The 15,866-nt window shown below is 43.3% G+C and overlaps 1 protein-coding gene across 1 annotated transcript; it reads right to left on the reverse strand.

The window, feature by feature from the left end:
- Window positions 1–1,035: 1,035 nt before the first annotated feature.
- On the reverse strand, window positions 1,036–15,773 carry traf3ip2l (TRAF3 interacting protein 2-like; the record flags this gene model as incomplete). The annotated part of the gene is made up of 8 exons (XM_080753789.1): window positions 1,036–1,245; window positions 6,538–6,612; window positions 9,049–9,165; window positions 11,098–11,166; window positions 12,049–12,146; window positions 13,942–14,003; window positions 14,148–14,190; window positions 15,446–15,773. Coding segments are annotated over 8 exons (939 nt in total), but the record flags the coding sequence as incomplete, so codon positions are not given.
- Between the last annotated feature and the right edge of the window lie 93 nt (window positions 15,774–15,866).

Here is a 15,866-nt window from a genome sequence, read left to right on the forward strand (position 1 = left end):
TGTGTGTTCCTGGTAATATTATTGTCCACTCACTTTTTATGTCTGTGGATTTTTTTTTTTTTACAAAACTCTCCACCACAAGCCAGCATGGAGATGCCCCCTGTTGGGTGGTCTTGGTTGGTTGTGGGGGGGTCTGTTAGATCAGTGGTTCTGAGCCTTTTCAGGCCGTGACCCCAAAATAATCATATTTTAAATGGGGACCCCCCCACCCTGACGAGCACTAAGAGTTGAGGCATTACATTTTGTATAACACGGTTCTATTGTGAAAATAGCAGATTGCGAGAAGTTGTGAGCATGTAGATCTGCTATTTTCACAATTTCTGCCTCTAATATTTGACAATTTGGCCAAGGTTTAATTTGTCATTTTATAGGTATTAAAAAGTCCTTAAATTGTCACTTTAGAAATGTGCAATACCCTCTATACACGTACACTTTATTTGGTTTGTTTACTGTTGAGTGAGAAAACAATGTTGCACATTAAGTTGATCATCTGGGGACCCCCCCCAAAATTAATTTGGGGACCCCCCTGAGGGTCCAGACCCACAGGTTGAGAACCACTGTCTTAGATGGGGATGGGTGGGGGTCTGTCCTATGGGTGGAGGTCTTGTTAGATGGGTGGGGGTCTGTTAGATGGGTGGAGGTGTTAGATGGGGATGGGTGGGGGTCTGTCCTATGGGTGGAGGTCTTGTTAGATGGGGATGGGTGGGGGTCTGTCCTATGGGTGGAGGTCTTGTTAGATGGGTGGGGGTCTGTTAGATGGGTGGAGGTGTTAGATGGGGATGGGTGGGGGTCTGTCCTATGGGTGGAGGTCTTGTTAGATGGGGATGGGTGGGGGTCTGTCCTATGGGTGGAGGTCTGTCCTATGGGTGGAAGTCTGTTAGATGGGTGGAGGTCTGTCCTATGGGTGGAGGTCTCTTAGATGGGTGGAGGTCTTGTTAGATGGGGATGGGGATGATGGTGGGCAGCTGTCCTATGGGTGGAGGTCTGTTAGATGGGTGGGGGTCTGTCCTATGGGTGGAGGTCTTGTTAGATGGGTGGAGGTCTTGTTAGATGGGGATGGGGATGATGGTGGGCAGCTGTCCTATGGGTGGAGGTCTGTTAGATGGGGATGGGGATGATGGTGGGCAGCTGTCCTATGGGTGGAGGGTTGTATTTCTCCACCCTCATCAGTCGTCTCAGGATGTCGTCGCGGTCGCGCGGCCAGCCGTACACCTGGGTGTTCTGGAGCCATGTGGGCACGTGACGCTGGGACAGGGAGAGAGAGAGAGACAACATGGGGTTAACACGTGACGCTGGGACAGGGAGAGAGAGAGAGACAACATGGGGTTAACACGTGACGCTGGGACAGGGAGAGAGAGAGAGACAACATGGGGTTAACACGTGACGCTGGGACAGGGAGAGAGAGAGAGAGACAACATGGGGTTAACACGTGACGCTGGGACAGGGAGAGAGAGAGAGACAACATGGGGTTAACACGTGACGCTGGGACAGGGAGAGAGAGAGAGACAACATGGGGTTAACACGTGACGCTGGGACAGGGAGAGAGAGGGACAACATGGGGTTAACACGTGACGCTGGGACAGGGAGAGAGAGGGACAACATGGGGTTAACACGTGACGCTGGGACAGGGAGAGAGAGAGAGGGACAACATGGGGTTAACACGTGACGCTGGGACAGGGAGAGAGAGGGAGACAACATGGGGTTAACACGTGACGCTGGGACAGGGAGAGAGAGAGAGGGACAACATGGGGTTAACACGTGACGCTGGGACAGGGAGAGAGAGGGAGACAACATGGGGTTAACACGTGACACTGGGACAGGGAGAGAGAGAGGGAGACAACATGGGGTTAACACGTGACGCTGGGACAGGGAGAGAGAGAGAGAGACAACATGGGGTTAACACGTGACGCTGGGACAGGGAGAGAGAGAGAGACAACATGGGGTTAACACAATAAGAAACATACCTAGAACATGTCATCTATGCTCAAAGTTTTAAAGGACAACTTGTTGTTTTTTTACAACAAGGGTTCATATTTTACATTGTAATTAGAGAAAAGCAAAGATGAGTGTCACGGGGCAGCCTGTGCCCTAAAGACACTAGAAGAGACACACACACAACTAACTACTTCTAATGAATCATCGCTGGTCAAATTGTATATTTGTAATATTCTCTCCATATTTGCAATGGTAGTTTGTGGGTGTAATATTCTCTCCATATTTGCAATGGTAGTTTGTGGGTGTAATATACTCTCCATATTTGCAATGGTAGTTTGTGGGTGTAATATACTCTCCATATTTGCAATGGTAGTTTGTGGGTGTAATATTCTCTCCATATTTGCAATGGTAGTTTGTGGGTGTAATATTCTCTCCATATTTGCAATGGTAGTTTGTGGGTGTAATATTCTCTCCATATTTGCAATGGTAGTTTGTGGGTGTAATATACTCTCCATATTTGTAATATACTCTCTCTGCAGTCTCTTGACAGAGTGGAGGAAGGTACCAAGTACTGTAGAGGAGAGGGGGTTTTGTCCTATGTTTAAAGTGGATATGAAAATCATTTTTCAATTTTTTAATGTTTTTTTTTAATGTTTCCTAGCCTCAATGACACAAAAAAAAACTCAACTTTCAACATGCAGTGCTTTTTGATTGATTGATTGAAGAATTTATTAGAAGTTTGCAATAGAAAAAAGTACAGTTTCATGACAGTACAAATCACTGGTACAGGGTCAACTAAAAGGAGATCCTAGAAAGCCGAGGCTTATTTCCACAGGAACCACACTTAAAGTATCTCATATAACATTGAAAGACAGACGGATAGAACATAGTACTTTATCTAGGATAATATCAGTTTCAAAAGCATAACATCAAATACAAAGGCAGAAAAAAGAATAATAAAAAAGGGGGGGGGGGGGCATGGGGGCTTAGTCTATTTACAAGTCACGGGTAGCAGCTGTCTGAAGGTGACTTTTCATACCAATTTTGAAGGAGGCTAGGGATTTGCTCTCCTTTAGGGCTTGAGGAAGGGCGTTCCACATGTTGATGGTGTAGCAGGAGAACGAGTTAGAGCCTTGTTTAGTGTTAAATCTACGTTGATGATGATTAGTGGAGCTGCCTCTGGTGTTGTGGTCGTGAACATCCTTGACCTTTAAGAAGTAGTTTGTCAGGTACATGGGAATCTTGGAGGTGTAGTGTATCTTGTACACCAGGCCCATTGCAAGATGCTGTACTCTGTCAGCTACTTTGAGCCATCCCACGCTTTCGTGGTGATGATCGGTAAGTGGTCCTGCAAAACGCAGGCTCTGATGCATAATGAGGCTCTGATGCTCTGATCATTGGCTCTCGGACTGTGTCGTCATGAGCAGTTAGTGCACGCCCCTCTCCTCCTCGGCCACGCCCCTCTCCTCCTCGGCCTCCTCCCAGCCTCTGTCTCCGACACTCTGTGTCAGCTGTGTCCGAGCACAGTGCACCGTTCCCCGGGTACAGAGCTCAGTGGAACCTCCCTCCTCTTACCGACACTAGGCTGTCTTTGCTGTGACCGTGCACAGCGCACACACACCCAATGGCACGGGCCAGCGAGCAGAGAGTAAAACGCTATGATAAACACAAGCAATATGTGGACAATGTGGTTCTCTAAACTGAGGCAAAGGACCGTGAAGTTTTTCTGCATAGCGGAGCGGAGCTATTGGAACGTTACCGCGGCGCGGACGGTCTAAATTGAACTCCGCGAAGGTACATTATGTAACCACAAGGCTCCGGTAATGTATCGTTCCCGGGGTAAGAAAAAACACCCGCGCCTCGGGCTCGGCTCGTATTTTGAACACAATGCCCCGCTGAGCCTCTTTAGCTGCCATGGTTCTGTGTGTGTCTGTGTCCTGTGTCTTGTGCGAAATCAACGAAAATGCGAGCACGCACCCAATCCACATTGTATCTGCAGCACGCATCTCTGTGTGTTGGTGGAGGGGCGGCCGCAGATCTGTAAGTGCGTGCGCGTGCGTATGTGTATGTGTGCGTGCGTGTGTGTGTGTGTGGCCACTGGGTCGGGACCATAGTTTGGGAACCGCTGGCCTATAAGGGCTGAAGTGATAGAAATGTATTAATAATCAAAATCTACAAAGTTACTAGTAAAGCCTCCAAATGATTGTAGTGGAGAGATAAAGTGCATTTGCCTCTGAGATGTAGTGGAGTAGAAGTATAAGAATTGAAAATTGGAAATACTCAAGTAAAGTACAAATACTCAAAATTGTACTCAAGTACTGCACCATACTAATATTTGTTAGAATGAGTGGGAGAGAGAGGCTCCCCTGGTGGTGACTATAGAGTATTTCAGGTGACAGACCTTTTTTCAACAGGGCCCATAAAAGAGAGAGACCACAGCTCCATGGAGTGGATTTTGAAGTTTAAAAATTTTAAAACATGTTTTTAGGACCAGGGCAAATACTTTTATGATTGGTAAAAACAGAATGTCATTTGACCTTTAAGAGCTCTTATTTTGTCTTATCTTATCTTGTTTTGTCGCCTGACATGTATTTATGCATTTGAATTTGGTATGGTAAAACGGGGTAATTGTAAGCCAACTCTAGGTTGAGTTAAGGGGTTTACAATAACAGAACTGTTATCTTGGCATAGTCCTGCCTAGTATAAAAGGGAGGCTGGGAAGGCAGTTATCTGTTGGACTTGGAGCATTGACTAGGAAGCATCAAGGGGAGAGCTGCCAGGTGGTGCCTCTTTAAAACCCTTTCTTAAGTTCCTAGTTTGTTTTCTTTAGTTTCTTTAGCTGTCAAGTATTTTCCGTATTTTTGTAGAGTTGTATTTTGATTTATTGTTTAAAGGCCTTTACCACTATTTATATTGCTCTGAACCTGTTGGTGGAAGTTGTTTTGGGTAGAAATAAAAACCCAAACTTTGCATCGTTGGACACTTGTTGGAAGCCTTGGCCCTTGGTCAACCTTTACAATGAGTGTTAAAATGTTTTCATTTACTTCCTTCTATCGTTTTAGCATGTTTAGCGATCTTGATTTCTTTGGGTGGTGGCAAGTGGCTAAATATGTCTTTTTAGACACAATAAGCCAGCGATTTCTTTAATACTATTTACAGCACCACTACCAGCCCCCATAAGTCACACATGCCCATGAAAGATTGCAGTGCATCTTGGGAATGGGCTTATTGTATCTAAAAATACATATTTAGCCACTTGTATGCATGCCCCCAACCACTGTCATTAAAATCTCTTAAACTATAGAAAGGAGTAAATGAAGTAAATTAAATAAATCTTTTATTTTCTTTAATTACAAAGAAAAAAAATATGAACCCTTGTTGTAAAAAAAAAAAAAAAAAACAATTGTCCTTTAATTATTTGACCACGGACCCCCATCTCAAAATATTTTGTTCAAGGGACCCTGAGAAAAAAAATATAATAATAATTGAGTTACAAATGTTCACTTTGAAAAAGCTGTTTCTTTTGTTTTTGTTTTTGTTAAAGCATAAAATAATGTGTAAAGTTATCATGCACTTGGAATGGTAGGAGTTGAGGGGTTACATTTAGTTTGACTCGGTTCCACAGATAAATGTTGTGAAAACAGCAAATCTACAAGCTCACAACTCCTCGGCTATTTTCAAAATGTTTGCTTCTTATAATATATGAGGCAAACAGTTTGCTAATATTGTTAGCAGTAATGGTCTTTTTCTTTTTGAGGTATTAAAAAGGTCTTAAATTATCACTTCACACTGTCATCTGGGGTGTCCTGGGCCACAGGTTGAGAACCACGGCTGTACAGTACAGTACAGTACAGTACATGCGTGTGACTTAAAGGAAACAAGAATAAAACATAAAAAAACAAGGACTTAAACCTCATACTGCCGTGGGGGGAAAACCATTAAAATGGCATTTATTTTATGGCAGGTAATTAACATGCCATTCAACCCCCCAGGAATATATGACCTTTAAATGCCCTCTAGTTGTTGTATTTTTCATTCATATCTTTTCATATGAATGCTTGTAGATCTGCTATTTTTGAAAAAATCGTGAACATTATGTGTGCAAGTCTTTGAATGTTTTTGACCCGATTCTATAAATCCTTCTAAATCTGTGGCTCTCAAACTTTTTCACGTCAAGGACTCCCCAAATTTACATTTGTCCGCGGACCCCCCAATCTCAAAATATGTTGTTCCAGGGACCACCCAGAAGCAAATATCCGATTCTATAATTGTCTTCTAAATCTGTGGTTCTCAAACTTTTTCATGTCAAGGACCCCCAAAATTACATGTATTTGGCCACGGACCCCCATCTCAAAATATGTTGTTCCAGGGACCACCCTGGAGCAAATAATTGGGGTACAAATGTTCGCCTTTAAAAATATATATTCAAAGAACAAGATTTTTCAAAAACAGCAGATATACAAGCTCACAGCGCGGCACTCGGTGCCGTGCTGTGAGCTTGAATATCTGCTATTTTTCAATAGTTAAAGTGTTAAATAATCCTGGGCCTCAATGCATTAACATGACGTCTTTATGGAGGCTCAGCAGTAGAAGTGAACCCACCTTCCTGCCTCCAGGGAACACGATGGGAATGAACCTGAAGTTCTTACTGCCGTTCTGGATGAACTCATTCTGTAGCTGGAACACACACACACACACGCACACACACACACACACACACACACACACACACACACACACACACACACACACACACACACACACACACACAGTGTCACAAGAAAACTCTACACTGGGGGTCTTCAAAGTTTTCCAGCCCAAGGATCCCTTAGCAGAGAGAGAAAGAGAGAGATGAAGCAGGGACCCCCACTACATAAAATAGTGTTTCAGATTAAAGATTTTCACAGATGTATTCATAGACTTGTCTGTCTGACAGCTACTTTGTTTGGTTGTTTACACATGATCTTTTCTATTAATACGGTACGTTGGATTCATGTTCATGTGTATTTTCAGACATTGAACTACTTAATAACCTCAAGGGTAACCTTCATGGGTTTCATTTGTAGTCCTACACCGGCCATGTTGACAGTGTTGGGGAAGTTAAAGTTACATGTAACTGAGTTATGTAACTACATTCATATTTCTGTAACTCGTCAAGTAGCCTCGGAAACCCAGACTTTTATTTTGGCGATAGGAAGACTCGTCAAGTAACTGAGATACTTTTTGAGTCATTTTTGGCTCAAGTTACAAGCGAAGTTATCATTTTACGATCAAATGTCCTCAACAGATCATCATTTTCTTATTTGTTTAACTTTATTTTAGGAACACAGATTGAGATGTTTACTAAAGAAAATGTCAACCTTTTTGAAATAAAATATAAAACTCAGTTTTGAAACTCAATTTAACGCGGAAGAAAAATTAACTCAAGTTACCCAAATTACTTTTTCTTTGTAACTTGAAACTTTATATTTCTCCACAGGGGTATAACTTTAACTTGATCAAGTTACTGCCATGGTGAGTTACTTGTAACTGTACAAGTTACGCTCCCAAAGTAACTTCCCCAACACTGCATGTTGAGGACCAACACAGGTGTTCTGATTGGCGTAGAACATTAGTTCTGTGCCAATCAGACACATTGAAACCCCTGTGTTGGTCCTCAACATGGCTGTTTAGGACTACAAATGAAACCCCTGTGTTGGTCCTCAACATGGCCGATTAGGACTACAAATGCAACCCATGAATACTTAGTAAACGTGACCTTTGGCTCTGTACTGTGTGCAAGTAGACTATGTCAAATGTACAACATGTGCAGGGCATTCCGTCGCAAAACAGAAGGAAGATCGCAAGATGTAAACCTCAAGTCATTCTGTTATGCTACATGGGAGCTGCTCCAGTGTCTTCTCTCTGCTGCACAGGGACGTGCAGAGAATGTAGGAGAGGCAACGCGTCTCCTACTGAACTGAACTAAGCATAATCAAGTCAGTACTGGAGATGTGGCATAATGGCATGGATTTCATGTATGGCATGGAAAGAGGGGGCATTTGCGTTTCTTTCACCATAGTAAAAACTGCATTCATGGTCTGGAGAGGGCACTTTTTGCAGACAGATAAAAGGACAGGGGCTCAAGCCCCCTTTGATGTCTATGTGTGCACATGCCTGCTCCTACCTGTTTGTGTATGTCGACGGTGTTGAGTTAATACCTGTTTATGTATGTGGCACTTTTCCCTACTCATATCTCTGCCAACGTTGCCCCGATCCATGCCAAACTTTGCACACACACTCCCTTATTTCTTACATGGCCCTCTTCTAGGTGTTCTACCATCAGGCCGATTCTTGCAAAACACATTTTTGGACATTGCTCCTACACATTTTGCCCTAAAATCACGCTAAGGGGTACACAGTATGTCTACAGTCATGTCATCAACATGGATCTGTCCCATTTATCGCCACCATCAGGCCGATTTTTACATGCGACCTGACGGTCGCTTATCTCCCGATTAGGGAGTCTTACTGGTTTATGTAGACAGTGTTTCTCTACCTGTTTGTGTATGTAGACAGTGTTTCTCTACCTGTTTGTGTATGTAGACGGTGTTTCTACCTGTTTATGTATGTAGACAGTGTTTCTCTACCTGTTTGTGTATGTAGACAGTGTTTCTCTACCTGTTTGTGTATGTAGACAGTGTTTCTACCTGTTTATGTATGTAGACAGTGTTTCTCTACCTGTTTGTGTATGTAGACAGTGTTTCTCTACCTGTTTGTGTATGTAGACAGTGTTTCTCTACCTGTTTATGTATGTAGACAGTGTTTCTCTACCTGTTTGTGTATGTAGACAGTGTTTCTCTACCTGTTTGTGTATGTAGACAGTGTTTCTCTACCTGTTTGTGTATGTAGACAGTGTTTCTACCTGTTTGTGTATGTAGACAGTGTTTCTACCTGTTTGTGTATGTAGACAGTGTTTCTCTACCTGTTTGTGTATGTAGACAGTGTTTCTACCTGTTTGTGTATGTAGACAGTGTTTCTACCTGTTTATGTATGTAGACAGTGTTTCTACCTGTTTGTGTATGTAGACAGTGTTTCTCTACCTGTTTATGTATGTAGACAGTGTTTCTCTACCTGTTTATGTATGTAGACAGTGTTCAGTGTGCGCTCGTCGCTCTCCAGGCTGAAAGGGGGCGCCGTCACCGTCTGGTGGTACTTTGGGCTGATGATTATGATGATGAGGTATTCCTTCTGTTGAGAACCAAAAGAAATGATTATTTCAGGGGGGCACGGGGGCGCAGTCGGTGCTGTCGCCTCACAGCTTGAAGGTTCTGGGTTTAACTCCCCCCTGTCAGGTGAAAAGAAGCAACTTGGACTCCTCGTGCATAGCAGGAAGCATGAGGTCAGGATCTGTTGCTCTCCCCAGGTTGGCACCCAGGATTACATTAGATAATTGACACCGGGTGAAAAATGGGTTACAAAATTATGGGATAAAAATACATTTAAAAATAAATGATTATGCTGATGAGGCATTCCTTCTGCGTGAGAACCAAGAGAAAACAAAACTAAAGCGATGACTCGACAACACTAAGGTAAACATCAAGAGACTCTTTGAAGAAGGGCTGTTATAGCGACCGTTAGCGACAACATGTGTGTTACTTTGAAGTTCTCTGCACGAGTTTCACAACCTGCCTACTCACCTCCACAGATCAGGAGATTAAGATAAGATAAAAATAAGCTGTTCTCCCCGAGGGGAATTCATTTAATGAGGGCAGAAACAGTGATTACTCAGGCCTGTCAACCTCCTGCTGTTCCAAACCATTCCTTCCATTCTGCCCTCCTGTTTAAAGGTAGGCTTAGTGATTTCATTTGGTTAAAATAAGTGTTAAATAGCTCTTTCTACCACTTTTTCTAGTCACATGTTCAAATACTGGATTCTGATTGGTTTAAAACAGTGGTAAATAGGCCAACAACCTTGAGTTGGCTCATGGACCTCGCCCACTGAAACAATTAATGATTGTAACTAAAGATCCTTGCAAGTTACAACTGTGTTTTCTTTCATTTATATGGAAGAAGTGGTAGAAAAGCAATTTACCATTCAAGGGTTGTGTGCCACTCGCCTGCGGCTCGTGGCACAACCCTGAAACAGTGGTAAACTAGAAGCAGTGCTCTTCCGAGCACAGGTCTCCACCAGGCCACACAAATCGGCCTGTTATAGCGCCACCATGAGGCTGATTTAATAAATGTGGGGCAGAGGTTCTGAATTAGCATCCAGGGAGTGTGTGTGCTCAGTTTGGCAGCGATCGGGCCAACGGCGCCGGAGATTAGCTGGTAACAACCAGGCCACACAAATCGGCCTGTTATAGCGCCACCATGAGGCTGATTTGAAAAATGTGGGGCAGAGGTTCTAGATTGGCATCCAGGGAGTGTGTGTGCTCAGTTTGGCAGCGATCGGGCCAACGGTGACTGAGATTAGCTGCTCACAAACTGCGAGGACGGACGGACGGAGGGGAAAACATACTCTCCCTCAGCCTTCGGCTGGTGGAGACAATCAGCCAACAACCCACTCCCTCTCATGGTAAATGGCTTACATATTCTGATAGCACTCGTTGCTATAGAGTGTCTGTTCAGTAACAGGAATCTCTCTCTGTGTGTGTGTGTGTGTGTGTGTGTGTGCGTGTGTGTGCGCGTGCGTGCGTGCGTGCGTGCGTGTGCGTGCGTGTCCTGGGCATGACGTTTTAAACTGCTCTGGTGTAACTGACATCATCAATGTAGCTGCAGTGGATGCATTTAAGACTGTGTAGCTTGCGTACAAAAACTATATTCACCAGTAGAATCTACCAACAGCCGACGCTACCTGACCCTGCCACCAACACGTGACCGGGAAGAGAGGCAACCCTCCAACAACCAGTGTGTGGTATAGCTTATGCTAACTCCAGCTAGTTTACACGTGTACTCATGTTGTGTTATACTCATGTTTTATGTTCATCAACTGCTACTGTCCTGTCATAATAAATACATACAGTAAAATGTACCTCCGTAAGGTATCTGTCCATGAAGTCTATCTTGCTGTGTGTTGTGTGCATATAATGTATTGTCTATTTGTAGTGTGCATATAATGTATTGTCAATGTGTAGTGTGCATATAATGTATTGTCTATGTGTAGTGTGTAGTAGTGTGTACCTCAGTCAGGTATCTCTCCATGAAGTCTATCTTGCTGATGCTCCTGAAGTGCTGCTCGAACATGTCAATCTGGAACACACACACACACGCACACACACACACACACACACGCACACGCGCACACACACACACACACACACACACACACACACACACACACATCACATGACGTCAAATACTACTTTATGCTATAGTCTATAGAGCATCGCAGCGGAAGTGGTTTCCTGGTACCACTTAAAATCTCCCATTCATTTTCCCCATAGACTTTTACAAACATATTTATAACAATTATGTTAAGCCTAGAACCAAGCCATCCAGGATGGCAGTGAATCCTTTGATCCTATGTGAAAACATATTTTAATATTACATTATTTGATTTACATTTAATAAATACCCTTTGTTTAGCAATTTTCAAAACATTCTTTTCATAGAAACAAAGGTTTTATGGTCATGATTCACTGCCATCCTGGATGGCTTGGTTCGAGGCTTAACATAATTGTTATAAATATTTTTGTAAAAGTCTATGGGGAAAATGAATGGGCGATCCCAGTTAGGGAAGTGACCCCAGTAAACCACTTCCGCTGCGATGCTCTATAGTAGTTTTCCATGGGTTTTAAAGCAGAAATCAAACAGCACACTGTACTGCACTGTACTGTACAGTACTGTACTGTACTGTACTGTGCTGTGCTGTGCTTGATTGATTGATTGATTGAAGAATTTATTAGAAGTTTGCAATAGAAAAAAGTACAGTTTCATGACAGTACAAATCACTGGTACAAGGTCAACTAAAAGGAGATCCTAGAAAGCCGAGGCTTATTTCCACAGGAACCACACTTTAAGTATCTCATGTACTGTACTGTGCTGTGCTGTGCAGTACAGTACAGTGCAGTGCAGTGCAGTGCAGTGCAGTGCTGTACTGTACTGTACTGTACTGTACTGTACTGTACGTACATGGGTGTCGAAGCCGTTGTGTCGCAGCAGAGCCACGAAGTTGATGATCTCGTTGACATGTTTGTCGTTGTCCGCCTCGTACGTCACAAACACCCGTCCTGTTAAACAATATGAGATGAGATGGAGGTCAATGGAGGTCACACATCGGGCTGAGATCCTTTAGTATTTGAATGATTCCTTCTAATTGGTCCTCAATAACGCTCCGGATAAAATGCTACCATTCTGTCATCTCATAGGATCGAGGGCTGTGGAGACTTCAGATACTGATTGATTGATTGAAGACTTTATTAGAAGTTTGCATAGGAAAAGGTACAGTTTCATGATGGTACAGTTCACTGGTACAAGGTCTACTAAAAGGAGATCCATGAAAAGACTAAGCTTATTTTCACTGGAAACCATTGAAGTATCTCATATAACATTGAATGACAGACAAATAGAACACAGTACTATGCAGTAGATATGTAAAGAAAAAGAAAAAAGAAAACAGTAAGTCTAAACAAACAGTATATACAAAGAAGGGGCAGGGGAGGGTAGGGTTGGGCTAGGTTAGTTTTTTACCAGTTGCGAACGGCTGCTGCCTGTAAGTGATTTTTCAGGGCAATTTTAAAGGATGCTACATGCTAGTGATCCACACTCCTACCAGTGACATCATCGATGGGGAATCCTAGCTAATAGAAACGATTATGTTTTCAAAAAAAGAAAAGAAAAGAAAAGCCATTGTTCTTGCGTTAATAGATATATACTGTATACATATCAGGAGCATTATATGAAGATAGATATTAAGATCATACATAGAGTATTCCATACAGTCTCAAAGTGAGGACCCTTAACCTTACAGACCTGTAACTGTGAGAGTGTACAGATACAGTATGTACACTCACACAGCTATGGTGTATGAATGTGTGGGTGAATGTAATGCACAATCTAAGTAAAGCGCTTTGGAATAAAGCGCTATATAAATTCACCATTTACCTTTTTTTATTTTTTATTTTTTTACATTATGATATTAGGTAACTAGGTAAGAACCTAGAATCTACCAAATGAATTGAGTAAATGGACCCCGATGGAAACAAGGCATATTGCTTTCTTGGGTTTAAAATTTTTTCTTCTTTTTTTTGCAAACTGCTAGTATTCAATGAATCAATCAAAAGATTTCAACAACAGTGTGAATGGTCCTTAAAGTATTTTAATCTGGTCTGTGTGTGAATTCCACTGGATCAGCTCCATTTCCCCCTAATACATACTTATCTATATATAATATACTTATCTTATCGTCTTATCATAAGAACTTGGGAGTTTTCAGTCAATATTGGGACAGACAGAGATCATATGAACTCCATCAATGAAATAAAAAATAAAAATCTACAGTATGTTGTGAACTATGTACAAGATCACAACACGAAGCAGTGTGATCTCCTCGATCATCTATTTTTGCTGTTAAAGACAGAGGCTACTTTGGGGTCCTGGGTGTGGAAAGGCTTTGGTTTTCAGCTTGTTGATCTGCTATTTTTGAAAAGTAACAGTTGTTGGACATACAGAGACGTCATCAGTGTTGTTTTTGACAGCAAATTTTGATTTTGTTTTAGTCATAGTCTTTTGAATAAAATGTATTTTAGTTTTAGTCATAATTTAGTCACCTGAAAAGTATTAGCTTTAGTCTAATTTTAGTCGACTAAATATCATACAATGTATTTTGGCAGGCCTTGATGGCATCGTAATGACTGATTTTACACTTGGTTGTGTGCTGAAAATAGCAGATCTACAAGCTCACAAAGCGTTTTGTTGACAAAATTGTCAATATATTTAGTCTTAGTTTTAGTCATCATAGCTTAGTTTTTATTTAGTTTTCGTCAGTGAAAAAATCAACACTGGACGTCATACAGTAGTACTCACGCTGTTCCAGAGACAGAGGGCTGTTATAGGCAGGATTCTTCTGTTTAGATGAACTGTAGTGGCTGCTGCATTGGAGAGAGAAACCATCCATGTTTACCTGCTACCTATCCACGTTGTGCCTTGTGATACACAAGGCCATCTTTAGTCATTCTCAAAGAAACACAACACAAACTAAATAAACAGCTCTTATAAGGCAGAAAGCTCACCTCACACCGTAGGCAGCAGGAGGAGGTCTCTGTCCATCTGCATCTGAAGCACACAGACTGAATGAGGAAAGAGCTTTTCTACAGCAACACACAGACTGAATGAGGAAAGAGCTTTTCTACAGCAACACACAGACTGAATGAGGAAAGAGCTTTTCTACAGCAACACACAGACTGAATGAGGAAAGAGCTTTTCTACAGCAACACAACACAACAGCAAATAGTTGCTTTCAGGCATGAAACCTTGTAAGTAAAAACAGCCGATCTACAAACTCACAATGCGTTGTTGTGACACGATTCTTTTTTTTTTTCACGTAACATTTGCCAGGATCCTCTGTTGATTCCTTATCCTATAGCTGACATCAACGCTGTCTCATCCCCAAAATGCATACAGTATTACTGTGAGTTGTTGGGACAAATGTGAGCACAAACGGTCACTTGAAGGGGGGCAATAAGGGACATGTTGACTTTAAGGGGAACAGGAGTTAGGATTCTGTCCCTAACTCAGCGGCACTGAGTCGGCTCAACCCTCGGCACGGCGGCTGGCTCGGCACGAGTCTGTCTGTCTTTTGGCCAACCGCCTTGGGTCTGAGAACCGCCCAGGAAGGAACTGTTTGATTAGAAAGGAACCCCCTTCAAGTCCCCGTACCCATTTAGCATGGGTACACATTATTGTGTACCATTAGCAGATATACAAGCTCACAGCGCGGCACGCTGCGAGGTTGTAGATCTGCTATTTTTGAAAAATCGTGAAAATTAGAATTTTGACCCGATTCTATAAGTGTCTTTTGAATCCTTCTAAGGTTTTTTGAAAAAACCTATGTTTCTATGTCAGCAATCTGGCCAGCCATCGTCAAAGAAAAGGTCCTTTTCACTTAAATGGAGCTCAGTTAGTCTGTTCTTGAGAGACTACTATGTCAGTGGTTCTCAAACCTTTTGATGTGAAGGACCCCCAAAATGATATTTATTTGGCCACGGACCCCCATCTCAAAATATCTAGTTCCAGGGACCCCCCAGAAGCAAAATTTGAGGTACAAACGTTCGCTTTGAAAATACATATATTCAAAGATTTGCACACATTTTCATGACTTTTAAAAAAAATAGCAGATCTACAAGCTCGCAGCGCGGCACTCGGTGCCACACTGTGAGCTTGTATATCTGCTATTTTTCACTGGTTAAAGCATTCAATAATTCGAGGCCTAAATGGAAGTTACATAATGCCTTTTGGGGAATGAGACAGTGTTGCTGACATACGAGGTTTACGGCTGCCAAGGAGGATAAAAACAGCAGTATAATCTCACAGTAGTGGGCGTAGCTGGGGTGGTACCCGGGCCTGGCGGGCGGGCCCCTGGTGAAGGCGTCGGCGGGACACTGGGCGCAGCAGGCGGCGCCCGGCGGGGAGCAGTAGTAGGGGGACAGGGTGTGGTGGTGTGGCAGGTTGGCCGAGGCGGAGGCGGGGGCTGGGGGGTTGGAGTGCAGCGAGCGGGGCTGCTCCAGGCTGCCCGCCACCGGGCTGTAGCGGCCCGGCAGGGAGTAGGAGGAGCAGGAGGAGCTGTAGCTGAGGGGGGAGGGGTCCTTGAGGCTGGGGTAGGACGGCAGGCTGCTGGGCAGGAAGCCCCCCGCGCCCCCAGGGGTCCAGCCGCTGGCCAGGCTGGGGTGCAGCCAGGAGGAAGGCCTGCCCCCCTCCTCGTCCTCGTCGTCCTCCTCCTCCTCCTCCTGGGC

The sequence above is a fragment of the Nannobrachium achirus genome, assembly GCF_963921795.1.
Source record: "Nannobrachium achirus genome assembly, chromosome: 1".
Classification (NCBI taxonomy): Eukaryota; Metazoa; Chordata; class Actinopteri; order Myctophiformes; family Myctophidae; genus Nannobrachium; species Nannobrachium achirus.